This window comes from Lissotriton vulgaris, unplaced genomic scaffold (assembly GCF_964263255.1).
Source record: "Lissotriton vulgaris unplaced genomic scaffold, aLisVul1.2 SCAFFOLD_680, whole genome shotgun sequence".
Lineage (NCBI taxonomy): Eukaryota > Metazoa > Chordata > Amphibia > Caudata > Salamandridae > Lissotriton > Lissotriton vulgaris.
The window spans coordinates 769,624-784,380 of record NW_028248178.1 but is presented as its reverse complement, the minus strand read 5'-3'; the positions used below and the strand labels follow the sequence as shown (position 1 = coordinate 784,380).

The 14,757-nt window shown below is 43.2% G+C and overlaps 1 protein-coding gene across 1 annotated transcript in view; it reads right to left on the bottom strand.

Annotated features, from left to right (window-relative positions):
* Positions 1 to 5,510: 5,510 nt before the first annotated feature.
* The window catches only part of LOC147664899 (uncharacterized), a 98,171-nt gene continuing 88,924 nt past the window's right edge, over positions 5,511 to 14,757 (bottom strand). Inside the window, exon 4 of the mRNA XM_086949916.1 lies at positions 5,511 to 7,017. Coding sequence (XP_086806042.1) covers positions 5,558 to 7,017 — 1,460 coding nt within the window. The 3' untranslated portion in view covers positions 5,511 to 5,557. The remainder of the gene's footprint in view (positions 7,018 to 14,757) is intronic.

Below are 14,757 nucleotides of genomic sequence, written 5' to 3'. Positions count from 1 at the left end.
ATGGTACTGGGATGCCTTCTTATGCTTGATCTCTATGGAACTCCGAAACTCTTCCATGACTAAGTTGTGAACTGAACACTATTGTCTGACAAGAGTGTTAACTAGACACCCTCACGTTTAAATAACTCTTCTAGAAACTCAATCACTTCACTAGACTCAACAGAATGAAGCAACTTGGTATCAGGCCAATGGGAAAACATATAAATAAACACGTTCAAATAGCGTTTCAGAGTGTCTTCAACTTCACAGGTCCCAAAATATCTATAGAAATGTCCACCATGGACCAGTGGGTCGCGTCCTGCACTTCAACATCGTGTCACAACACGCATATTCAGCACATTCACACACCAACCTCTCTACATGTACATCCATGGCAGCCCAACAATATGCTTCCCTGATCACCAGATCTTCCCTAACTCGCCAAAAGCCTTTGAGGACCTCTTCACGGTCCTTCTTCTCACACCAGCCACCTATGACCATAGTTAGGACTTTCCGCAAGTCTAAATCGATCATGTGATGTTCCCTCCACTCTCTCTCAGAAATCAACCCTTCACTGATCACACACATTAATTTCTTCCTCCAGTTCTTCACCTCCAAACCACTCAACATCATCTGTCATTTCACACTCCTCACCCTGAGTCTTGACAGACAGTCTGCCAGAACTGTAGAGCCACAACCCACTTCCGTATCCCATGGGAGACAAAGTCAATGCCTTTCTTGGAGAAGACCTCTTTAAGAGGTGTGTGGTCAGTAAGACTTCTGAACCTTTTCCCCCACAAAACCTTTCTCAGCTTGCGCACCGCCCAGAAAACACCCAGAGCTTCTTTCTCCACAACCGAACAGTTGTATTCAGCACCCCTCAAGGGCCTAGAGAAGAAAAGAATCATTTTAACTTTCACGTCAACCGTCTGCAAAAGAACTACTCCTAACCCCTTCAAGCTAGCATCAGTCATGAGATAAGATACCTTTGGGGTCAAAACTTCATAGACAAGGTGTTTCATTCAGATGTTTCTTAATGCACTCAAACTCTTCCTCACAGCACTTGGACCAAACAAATGTACTTCCCTTCTGGAGGAGAGATCTCAACAAATCTTTTCCATGCAAAGTTCAGAACGAACTTGTGATAAAATTTAGCTATGCCCAGAAACTTTACAAACTCTTCTTTGTTCAAAGAGGTACGCAAATTACAAAGGGTGTTTAGCAATGAGTCTTTGAGTTTGATGCCTGCAGCGGACACAAAATGCCCTAAGTACTCTATTTCTTTGACACCAAATTTGCACTTGTGAGCCCTAAGGGTGAGGTCAGCATCGCGTAACTTCTTCAATACTGACTTCAGCCTCCCATTATGCTCCTCAAAATCCACACCAAAGATGAGCACATCATCTGGGTACACCTTGACATCCTGAAGGCCTCCAAGATTGCCCTTCATCGCCCTCTGAAAAACTGAGGCTGCAGAAGTCAGTCTAAAAGGCATTCTTAGAAATCTAAAGGTACCAAAAGGTGTTATACAGGAAGTAAGGTCCTGGTAAGAAGAGTGAATATTCTGAATGTTCTGAAGTGGAGTGAAGGCTGGCCTGGTGATAGGCGGAGGTCAGGTTCAAGGAAGAAAAATGCCTTGCCTTGATGAGCTTCCTCGAGCTGACACAGAGCCTGGCCTCCCCATTGGCTTTGCGGGCCATAACAACAGGAGAGACCCACTCAGTTGCTCAACTTCTTGAATGATGCTCTCCCTTACTTACAGAGGTGTATTTCTGATTTTTACTGTGTTTGGAACAGCGTTAGATTTGACCTTAATCAAATGTACATAGTTTTTGAGACAAACCGGTTCACCAGCAAAGACCTTAGGGAATTCCTTGATCCAGTCTCGATTAGCATCAGTAACAACCCTAACTGTTGGTAATTCTTTCAGGCAGACAGATCTCATTGGGATCAAGGCAGATATGAAGATCATGCTGATGGAACCAACTTATGAGCGAATCCCCTTTCATCAAGACATAGATTTTACCAGGCATGACTCTCCCTTTGAAGTCAATCGTGCCCTAGAAATAACCCAGTAACTCAATAGTTACCCCACCTTAACCTATTGGTCTAATGTCAGGCTTCAACAGGGTGACTTTGCCCAGCAGATTACTCTCATAAAATGTTTTTGGGACTAGAGTTATCTTGGTCCCAGAGTTGAAATGCATGCTCACTGGAGCATCATTGATCAAAACTAGCTCCTGAGGGCCATCACTAGCATTCCCTGTGACTGGAAGAGTATTGATTCCTTCCAAATCTTCTTCATAAAGATCAACTTTCCTAATTTTTTAATGCTCGTTGCTGGTTCTGCAGCTCTTTGAGACATGAACTTTTCTCTCACAAGTTTTGCACACAGCCTTCCAGCCTGGGCAGTCTTTAACCAGTTGACTGTGGCGCACATTTTGCTGTGGTGCGGCCATATTAATGAGTGGGCGCAGTTTGGACGGCCCCCGGCCATCCTCCACACATTCCCACTGTGACGTCGATGGCCAGGGGCTGTCTGACGCACGCAACAGGTTAAAGTTGGCCATAAGGCTAGAGTTGCCACACCTGAAGCACTTCCTCTGAAAATTCTTTGTGTTAAAGGGCTTTGAAGTGGTGCTCACTTTGGGTTCAACTAATCTATCCACCAGCACCTTGACATTAATGTTCTCCTTTTTATCACCTGTACTGTCTTTGCGTATAATATCAACAAACACTTTAGAATGCTCATAATTTTTTGGTTTTGGTCAGCACTTCTTGAAGCGATGGCTTGTCTTTTTGCCATTGGACGTGTCTCGTTTTGTCGAGGGTGCATCCAAACATAGACTCATCTCTTAACCGCTCCTCTAAATTGGCACAAAATTGCACATGGAACGCCAATTTGCGCAAGGTAGTTATGTACTGTTCAAAAGATTCATCATGCCTTTGCATCCTTCTCCCGAAGTGATATCGTTCAAGGACAGTACTCACTTTTGGGAGGTGGTGCAAGTCCAACTTTTTGAAGCAGATCTCATATTCATCAAGAGTTGCAGAGTGACTATCAGAGAGTTCAGGAAGGTGTTCAAAGAATTCTTGTCCCTCAGAGCCCAAACAATGCATTAACCATGAGGCTTTCCTCTGCACTTAAGGAAGTGCCACAGACATGAGCATAATGTGTGAAAACCTTCTTCCACTTCAGCCACGAGAGAGGAGGAACTCCTGGAGATGTCCACAAGAAGGGAGGGGCAGTGACATTTTGTAGGATGTACGTACTATGTTTTGACCCAGTTACTACTTAAGGGTGAACTTCAGTGATCTGCTTACAGTGCGTAATATCCACAAACTTTATAGCTGTGCGCATCAGTGAAACTGCGTGAAACTTCAGCAATTAAAATTTAGGCCCATGAGCGCAATCCCAGAAACTTCATTTGCTGTGCGCATCAGCGGATCCATCAGCCCGATTACTGATGGCACATATTTATACAGTGAGGAGTCACTTTAGTCTGGTGCTCAATTACATGTGTATATGTGAGTCTGGTGATGCCTGATAACTGAAAGGCACATATTTGTTTACATACCATTTCATATATGTCTGATTTATTATTCCTATTACAGGGCCTTCTACCTTGAGAAGGCCCTTCGTAGACCAGTGTGTGGACAAAACCCATGCAGACAAATCAAGGACAAAGGGATTGGGACATGGTCTAGGGACACGAACAACAAATTCTACATCAAACCTCACGTTTAACTGATGGAGCGCTATGAGCGACCTGAAGCGTAATACTGAGAAAAAGTAACCTGGAGAATTGCTGCAAATTCAATTAAATAAAAAAAACTAATAAAGACCTACATAATCACAACTGTGTTTCCCGGAAGGCGATTATTTCTCAACATAGCCCTTCTTTGCAATCACCTTACAGTGCTCAAATTATCATCCGCGCTAGAAGAAATGGGAGTCTGGGGTGTCTGGTCACAGAAGCTCATTTACATACAAAGGGGGTGACAGCCTGTTCACAACGCACAGCACAACTTGTTTATGTAAAATGCTTGTACACAGAACAGGGTAAAGTCTTGTGTTTTTTTTTCATTTTCTTTAATATATCCTGCACCTCGCTCTCTTCTTCTCTTTCTCTCATTTCATCATAAATTACTCAATTTCACTATTGCTTTATCAGCACGGCACAAGTCGGGGGGGGGGTGTAGCCACAGTTTAAGGGGTCCCCCACTATTATCTAGAAACGGGACTCAGTTCCACCTAGATCCTAAGTCTGCAACTGGTAATTGTTACTTTGTGCCCTAGTACTGCAGACACAGGCCTCTGAGTGTTTGTTTGTGTGAGTGGTGCAAGAGAGGAACAGAGAACTTGACAAAATTAGCTTTTCTATTGCTTAATACATTGTAAATGTGAAACAGTTTGGGGCTTAGGGGCTGGATAAAGAATAACGTCAGGAAACAAACACAAATTAAAAGCACATTTTATTTATTCGCTGAAAACTGTTTAAAAATGTAATTTCCAAGTTCCACATCTCGGTTTAAAAATACTTACACTTTCAGTCAATTCCGAGTTTAGTTTCAAACTGGTAGTGGGAAAAACATATGCTGTATAAAACTATAACCAAAAAATAATTTTTACATTATTTTATATTTCTTATTTTGAAACTGAGTCTGCTGCTTACAGTGGCTCAATTCTGGTAAAAAGTAGAGTTTGGCAAGACACAAAATGAATAGGGAGAGCCAAGTCGGAGAGGAGCCACGGGTCGCACTTAGTAATAAGGCCTGAGTCACGAGCTGATCCATCAACCGATAACAGTGTGTAAAAGATGCAGCAAACGTTACTTAAAAACAAGGTATGTGCTCTTTTACATCTGAAAATAGGTTATTTCTTGAACACCTGTGCTTCGCTTTAGTTCATTACATATACTGCAATGGCATTTGTTAATAGTAATACATACATTTTACCAATGAAGCTTCCATCTCCAGAGCTCTGACAACATGTCCACTCTGGGTGTGTTGGGTTTATACGTTTTATCACTAATCAGACAAGTTATTTGAAAAGACCACTGTTAGTCCCAGTATTGTTCAGTGTTGCTTTTAAAGGTAGTGTGGTCAGGTGCGATTGAATGTTTTTCTTTGTATCTCTTCTTCACCAACTAAAAATCAAGAATTTTTCTTTTCTTGTAATCCACATTGTGCTTGTCTCCCACTGTGTATCCTGGTACATCATGTCACTTTTCTATGTGTACGGAAGTGAACAATCACTGGAAACAAACACTTTTATAATTCTGCAAATACTGTTATCTGTTTTTTTTCTTTACTGCTAGTCAGGTCTTGTATCAACTGGTATTTCAAAGTCCCACATTATTTGAATTTTATCTTTTTCCGTAATTCATTCCTCTCACAATAAATGCACTGTTCAGCTGTTGTCTATGTCCTCAGATGGATCAAAATTATTTTTGATGTTCTTAAATTCTTTCCGGAATCTCTGCATCTCTAGCATTATTTCCATGTGAGGTAAATGAAGGAGTGTATTCACTGAGGGCTTTGTGGGATCGAAAATTGACAAAAGCCCTTCTCACTTTCATTGCCCTTCTATGTTTTCCCCCTGTGTGTGTGTTCGCTGATGACTTTGAAGGTGTGATAACCGACTAAAGCACTTTGCACATTCACTGCACTTGAATGGTTTTTCCCCTGTGTGTGTTCGCTGATGTCTTTGAAGGTGTGATAATTGACTAAAGCTCTTCACACATTCACTGCACTTGAATGGTTTTTCCCCTGTGTGTGTTCGCTGATGTCTTTGTAGGTGTGATAACAGACTAAAGCACTTTGCACATTCACTGCACTTGAATGGTTTTTCTCCTGTGTGTATTCGCTGATGACTTTTTAGCTTTGATAATCGACTAAAGCTCTTCCCACATTCATTGCACTTGAATGGTTTTTCCCCTGTGTGTGTTCGCTGATGATGCCTTAATGCTGAAGAGCTGCAAAGACTACTGTCACATTCACTGCACTTGAATGGTTTTTCTCCTGTGTGTGTTCGCTGATGATGCCTCAATGCTGAATAGCTGCAAAGACTACTGTCACATTCACTGCACTTGAATGGTTTTTCTCCTGTGTGTGTTCGATTATGACTTTTTAGGTCTGATAAGCGGCTAAAGCACTTTGCACATTCACTGCACTTGAATGGTTTTTCTCCTGTGTGAGTTCGCTGATGATACCTTAATGCTGAAGAGTCGCAAAAACTACTGTCACATTCACTACAATGATACGGTTTTTCCCCCGTGTGTGTTCGCTGATGTCCTTGAAGGTGTGATAATTGATTAAAGCTCTTCACACATTCACTACACTTGAATGGCTTTTCTCCTGTGTGTGTTTGCTGATGACTTTGAAGGTATGATAACTGACTAAAGCACTTTTCACATTCATTGCACTTGAATGGCTTTTCCCCCGTGTGTGTTCTCTGATGTCTTTGAAGGTGTGATACCCGACTAAAGCACTTTGTACATTCACAGCACTTGAATGGTTTTTCTCCTGTGTGAGTTCTCTGATGAAACTTTAATGAAGACGAGTCGCGAAAACTACTGTCACATTCACTACAATGATAGAGTTTTTCCCCTGTGTGTGTTCGCTGATGTCTTTGAAGGCGTGATAACCGACTAAAGCTCTTCACACATTCACTGCATTTAAAAGGCTTTTCCCCTGTGTGTGTTTGCTGATGACTTTGAAGGTATGATAACTGACTAAAGCACTTTTCACATTCATTGCACTTGAATGGCTTTTCTCCTGTGTGTGTTCGCTGATGTTTTCGAAGGCTTGATAACTCACTAAAGCACTTTGCACATTCACTGCATTTGAATGGTTTTTCCCCTGTGTGTATTCGCTGATGTCTTTGTAGCTTTGATAATCGACTAAAGCACTTTGCACATTCACTGCACTTGAATGGTTTTTGTCCTGTGTACGTGTGCTGATGAAGCTTGAGTGGTGATGACAAACTAAAGCTCGTGCTGCATGTGTATGATTCTTCTTTCTTGGTTACTGTCTCTGGGTCGGGTATATATTTGTCTACATCCCATGACTGCATTTCCTGATGGGCCAACATGGCTGATAAAGCACTTGTGTTTTTCTCACACATTTAATATGTGTGCGGTATTTTACACGTTTGAGTTTTGTTTTAACAATAAAATACAATAGCCACCAAATATTTGCCACACTCCTAATACGTAAAATGTGTCCTTATAGGCGATTGTGCCTTTATATTGGATTATGGCTACGCACGCTTGTAGGTAAAGATGTATCTTCCTTCTGGACGGTGCAAGTTGGAACAGTCTGTTGTATTATAGATAGACAAACTCCTCTTTCCTTTACCCGTCAATTGTCTGGCTCCGCTCTGTTGTGCTCTTCTCTAGTTACTGTGGTTTAGCCAGAAAGAGTTTACAATCCTCCTAGAGCACGGAATGATGGCTTGTCATCATTTTAGAAAACAGAGCACTGTGGTAATCACATCATACCGATCCCATGATCAAAGCTGGTGTTAGGCACTTGTTTATAAAGGAGGCGGTTTGTTATTGCTGTTGCCTTAATTTTCCTACGGTCATTTCTTCGTCTTGTGGCGTGGAGGTGCACAGCTCAGACTCTTACAATCACTGAACTGCCCTTGATGCTTCATCCAGGATCTGTCAGTTTGTGTGCAGGTTCCCCTGTCGCCGACTGGGCCGATGTTTTCCTGAATACTGTAGCTCAATATTTCTGCTATTATTGAAGATTTATGGCATTATTGATGGTCATTTCATACATTCAAGGCTTGTTTTCTGTTGGATGTAAAGATATTTAAAATTACTGAATTGAAACATAATAGAATGAGAATTCACAATGTTTAACTAGTTATAAAAGACATTTCGGGGGAGATTTACCAAATCTCCACACAATGCAGCGCAACCCTCCCCCCGCAAGGCTACGCTGCGTGGCACGACGGGAAGAGAACAGGAGAGCACCATATTTTCAAAGATATGGCTCTCTCCTTCCCTTTCCCTTGCGTCGGCACTGATTACAGCGGCACTGCATCAAGCACACACCTTAGCACCAGAGCGCTAGGGTGTGTGTGTGCGAGTCCAGCATTGGTTTTTTACAGGAAGTACATCGTTCCTGTACAAAATACTATGTCAGACATGAGGGAAGGCTTTTCCCACTTTGTATGCATGTTGCGCAGTGCAGCAACCATGCAAAGTCAGAAAAGGAAGGAGAAATTAATTCATTTCTCCTTCGTTGTGTCTTGTTTAAAAGGGTGCAGTTTTCTCACGCTAAACCCAATCTACTGATTTTGGTCAAATGGGTTTAGCATGAGAAATCTTGGGTAGTTGGACGGGAACGCCCATGCACCCCCCTTGGCAGGTCCCAATGTGTGAAGTAATGCGAAGCAGTGCTATGCTCTGCTTCACAAAACTTTAACATTATTTCCAGCGCTAAAACAGTTTAGCGCTGGAAAGTAAATTAGGAAATAAAGATTTTGCGCTGTTTTGTGCCACTTTTGTGATGCAAATACAGCGCAAAATATTAGTAAATCTCCCTCTTCTTCTTTGCCGCCTTTAAAAATTATCAAGAAATATTTCGTCATACACAGATATTTAACTAAAGGTTCTGTTGATCAGGTGATATCTTATTAATGTCTGAAAAGGAGGTGATTTACCAGTGTTCACAGAGTAACTGAGCAAAGTAAAGGCGCTCACGGGGCACCCAAGTGCTTGAGGTTTTGCTTAAGATAGACGCATATGGTGAAGATTTCATTTAAACAACAATAGATTTTAGAAAAAGAGCTAGATCAGGCTGGGCTGCAGAATTTCCAGTAACACTTCATGAAGTATACAACAAAAGCAACTCCATTTACAAACTTCTTATTCTTTCCGATTCACTTAAGATCATCTTAAATACCAACTCCTGTCTTTACTCGATGTTCATAAGTCACCTTTAACACTTTCAACAGCTCCCTTGGTTGAAGCATTTCATGTTTCTTCTAACCTGGAAGATTGGAACATTATTGTGGGTTGAGGGGGGTTTCCTATCGCCATAACATCTGTCCATCTCCCTGAAACTAGTGCAGCTTACAGAGCCTGGTTCTGGCCCTGAAAGACAACTTTAAAAAGTAAGTCTTTAGTTCTTCCTGAGTTTTTTTTCTCTAGCAGTTCTCCAACGGTAAGGTGGCGAGCGCTTGTGAGAAAATATAATGTACTAGACCTCCTCCTGGCGAGATTTCTCATTGCGGTAGGTCGCGGCAGGTCGCAACCAGTCAAGTGTAGAAATCTGCAAATTCTCGTTAATGAAGCTGCCACTCGATTAGAATGTCGATTTGCGCGGCAGAAAGCAGCAGCGCCCTCTGGCGCAACGCGTAGTGCCGTTTGTGCTGCTTTTATAGTGTGGGACAAACTCCTGGTACTAAAAATCAGTGAGAGCAGTGCAACTTTACAAACTCTGCCACTAGCGGAAGTCTGCCGAGTGCGACAGAGTTTCCATGGCACTTCGTGGAGTTCCGAGGAGTAAACGCTGCAAACGTCGCCAAGGCATTATCAAAACGTGACAGATATCCTGCCTGCCTTATTATAATTGCCACAGGATGTAATGCATTCTTAATGGGGCGGGCAGGATACCTGTCACATTTGTGATGGAATAAACCATCCGCTGAAATCTAAATCAGGCCTTTGATGTACATTGTGTTCAGTGTGGCTAGCTGGGCTTGAAGGATCTTGTGTTTTGTGGGTCTCTCACTGCTTTGAGGTCATCGCCAGGCAGACCTTCTGTCAGCTGTGCCTTGTGTAGATCTTCCTTCCAGGGTGGACTTCTGTCAGCTGCGCCTTGTGCATATCTTCCTTCCAGGGTGGGCTTCTCTCAGCTGTGCCTTGAGCAGATCTTCCTTCCAGTCAGGACTTCTGCCAGCTGCGCCTCGTGCATATCTTCCTTCCAGGGTGGACTTCTGTCAGCTGCGCCTTGTGCATATCTTCCTTTCTAGGCAGGACTTCTGTCAGGTGTGCCTTGTGCATATCTTCCTTCCAGGGCGGACTTCTGTCAGCTGCGCCTCATGCAGATCTTCCTTCCAGGCAGGACTTCTGTCAGCTGCGCCTTATGCATATCTTCCTTTCTAGGCTGGACTTCTGCCAGCTGCGCCTCGTGCAGATCTTCCTTCCAGTCAGGACTTCTGCCAGCTGTGCCTTGTGCATATCTTCCTTCCAGGGCGGACTTCTGTCAGCTGTGCCTTGTGCATATCTTCCTTCCAGGGAGGACTTCTGTCAGCTGCGCCTTGTGCAGATCTTCCTCCCAGGCAGGGTCTTCTGTCAACTGCTCCTTGTGTGGATCTGCTTTCCAGACAAGGGCTTATTTCCTCAAGGATCAGTTCAAAGGTCGGGAGAGGTAGAACTGGTCTAGGTCATCTTCTTTATTGCAGTTCTACCGGTCAAGCCACAGAGCTCGCGCTCTGAGATGAAGGAGAATCTGGATTTTCTGAGCTCTGTGGAACATTAAGACAGTTCTACTGCTACAATTTTTAAGCAGACTGCAAAGTATAATGCGTACAGCGAGAATAGTATTATAAAATAATACTGTAAGAGCATTGTTTGGGTTCTAAGCCATATAAAAATACATAAATAAATACACAGGCTAAAATACTCAACTGGTGCTTCTAAAATACGCCTACCCCGATGTACCTAACCTAAGTCTAATACAAGGGAAGAAGTAAGTATTGTGTAGAATAGGTTTAAATTTCTTTGCCAAGAATCTATGCAAGATTTCTCTAGGTTCTAATAAGCTCCATACCTTAGTTAGAATGAAGGAGGCCGGGTATCTATGTCTCGGGACTCGACTTCCCAACTCCCCGCAAGGGGAGCTTGGAAAAACTGGAGCTGGATTCTCGGCAGGAGAAGTGACAGCTTCCCGATCCGTGCGTCAGCTGGAGGGGCGGCTTCCTTCGGCACTTGCTTTAGCGAGCTACGTCGGGCACGTAGATAGTCGAACTGCTCCGAACTACCGTGTCTTTCTAGAGCAAGTGGAGGTATATTTATACTTTGAAGGTGTCTAGGAATGCCATATTTTGACATAAAGTGATGCATAATAACGTCAGGAAAGAACCCCTAGGGAATAGTTGTTCTTTGCAAAGTACATGAGTTCTTGGACAAATCAATATTCGAGCAAGGGGAAGTTCCCTAACTGCTTAAGCTGATTTTCCAAGAAATCGTTGTGACGTTTGGTATGGGTGGAAGTAGCCATGCCTGTATTTGGTCTGCATGGGATATGTCTAAATAAGGACCGGATTTCTATGCCTATTTAAGGGCAATGTGAATCGTACCTATATGAGGGTATGAATCGGGAAAATTCACTCAGAGCCTAAAACGCCACACAACACTGCAGGAAGAGGGCAGTGTCCTTGCAGTCAGATGCACTTGATTGAGATAAAAGATACCATGTTTGTTAGAAAAGCTGCAACTGTTAGAATAATAACATACCAAAAGCAGCACATATAATGTAATAACAGACCAGGTACTAGAAAAAACGTGACGCAAACAATGCAATAACACAGGCCAGGTGTAGTGACAACCTGACGCAAACAATGCAATAACACAGACCAGTCACCAGAAGAATCTAATGTAAAAAATGCAATAACACGGGCGAGGCACCAAGAGAATCTAATGCAAACATTACAATAACACAGGCCAGGCACTAGGGTTGAAGCAAATAATGCACTAACACGGGCCAAGCAGTAGGAGAATCTGACACAAACACTGCAATAGCATGGGCCAGGCAAGAGGAGAGTCTGATGCAAACAATGCAATAACATGGGCAGGCACTAGAAGAATCTGATGCAAACAATGCAATAACACAGGCCAGGCACAAGGAGAATCTGATGCAAACAATGCAATAACACAGGCCAGGCACGAGGAGAATTTGATGTAAACAATGCAATAACACAGACCAGGGGTTGGGAGAATCTGACGCAAACAATGCAATAACACGGGTCAGGCACTAGAAAAATCTGATGCCAACAATGCAATAACACAGGCCAGGCTCGAGGAGAATATGATGCAAACAATGCAATAACACAGATCAGGTATTTGGAGAATCTGATGCAAACAATGCAATAACACGGCCAGGCACTAGGAGAATCTGACGCAAACACCGCAATAACACAGGCCAGGCACTAGGAGAATCTGATGCAAACTATGCAATAACACGGGAAGGGCACTAGAAGAATCTGATGCAAACAATGCAATAACACAGGACAAGCACTATGAGAATCTGATGCAAACAGTGCAATAACACAGATCAGGTACTAGGAGAATCTGATGCAAACAATGCAATCACACGGACTAGGCTCTTGGATTGAAGCAAATAATGCAATAACACTGGCCAAGCAGAAGGAGAATCTGACACAAACAATGCAATAACACGGGCCAGGCACTTGCATTGAAGCAAATAATAAAATAACACTGGCCAAGCAGTAGGAGAATCTGACACAAACAATGCAATAACAAGGTCCAGGCACTAGGATTGAAGCAAATAATGCAATAACAAGGGCCAAGCACTAGGATTCATGCAAATAATGCAATAACACGGGCCAAGCAGTAGGAGAATCTGATGCAAACAATGCAATAACACAGGTCAGGCACTAGGAGAATCTGACGCAAACAATGTAATAACACAGGCCAGGCACTAGGAGAATCTGGCACAAACAATGCAATAACACAGGCAAGGCACTAGGAGAATCTGATGCAAACAATGCAATAACACGAGCCCGGTACTAGGATTGAAGCAAACAATGCAATAACACAGGCCAAGCACTAGCGTTGAAGCAAATAATGCAATAACAAGGGCCAGGCACCAAGAGAATCTGATAAAAACAATGCAATAACACGGGCCAGGAACCAAGAGAATCTGATGCAAACAATGCAATAACACGGGCCAGGCATGAGGAGATTCTGATGCAACAATGCAATAACACAGGCCAGGCATGAGGAGAATCTGATGCAAACAATGCAATAACACAGGCCAGGCATGAGGAGAATCTGATGCAGACAATGCAATAACACAGACCAGGCACTAGGAGAATCTGATGCAAACAATGCAATAACACAGGCCAGGCACTAGGAGAATCTGATGCAGACAATGCAATAACACAGGCCAGGCACTAGGTTAATCTGATGCAGACAATGCAATAACACAGGCTAGGAACAAAGAGAATCTGATGCAAACAATGCAATAACACAGGCCAGGCACTAGGGTTGATGCAAACAATGCAATAACACAGGCGAGGCACTAGAAGAATCTGATGCAGACAATGCAATAACACAGGCCAGGCGCTAGGAGAATCTGATGCAGGTGAGCATGTAATACCTGGAGGGATCCAGTGTACTGTGTGAACAAGAGGGTGGGAGGGCAAAGACTAGTTTCATATGGACTGAAGCATGGGCAAAATGAGCAGTATTTGAAGGAAGTATTTACCATATAGTAAATCATGCAGAGTCAGTTGTTTTTTTTGGGGCCAGGTACGGGATATTACGTACCAAGGGGTGTCAGAGAGATTATAATCTTCCCTACAAGGGTCATCTGCTTTACAAAGAATTTCAATACAGGAAGTAAGTCTAAAAAGCAGCGGCGGGACATGCAGTGATAGGAGAGAATGCAGAGTATCACTAACGTTATGGAACAGCACACAACTTTAGAGCCTACTTAGATACAAGGGAGACACCTGAAATGGGCTCTGCACCTCACATGAACGCAGTACACGAAAGCGCCTATACACACAGACCAAACATCCTAGGAGGGGCCGAGGGGAGACATAACATCTAATCCCGGCTTTACCACTTTACCTAAAGATGCTGGAAATAAACTCCAAATGTTACTTCTCGACAGGGCCACTATACAGGTCCTTATCCTGGGATTGTAGTTGCACCCTCACAATCTCCACCACCCCACTTGTGGTTTACTGCACTAGGAAACTGTGCAACCAGGAGACTCTGTGTTTAACCCTGACCTACAATTTGTGAAATAGTGAGCTTCAGAATTCACTAAGTAAATTTATGCCTCTCCCCCCATTTATGTCCAAGATCGGGGGTATTTACAACCATCCTAAAGCTGTGCTTTAAAAAATGGGCCCAGACTGTGGTGATGCGTCTTTAACTAAAGATTCCTTCCAGCGGCTCCTGGAATGTTGTTGTTGATGCGTTGCCAGGAGTGTTCCCGGCAGTTACGTTCCTGGTGCAGTTGGGTGAGTGGTGAATAAATCTTACCATTACCCTACCGATGACACGAGAGTTTGATTACCACATAGACATTGCCTCTGGTGGGGGGGGAGGGATACACAGCGCCCACTCTCATGGACTATTCACCAGAATGTAACGTGGCCAAGTAATAACCTTTGGAAAAAGTAGTTCTGTGTTCAGACTTAAACTGTTTAGTACTAGGCGAATCCTACTCTTCCTGTGCCTCTGTCCCCTGATCTGACAATGTGGACAGGAAAATGGATGGAAGAAATAAACATGAAAGGCACGTTCCCAGCTCAAACCACCAGCATGGATTTCATTCACTCATTCAGAGCTGCTTAAGTGCAGGTCTCCGCACTGCATATCAGCATCTCTAAAGGCAAACACGGTCGAAGCAAAGGGAGGGGGAGAGTCCGTATGATCCTCTAGAGCCTAGGCCGCTCACTAGAAAACGACAACGAAGGACTCAGGTGTCAAACAGAATAAACTGATCCAACTCAAATTTGAGGTCAACATATTATTTATCACCTTAATGGTGCAAAAG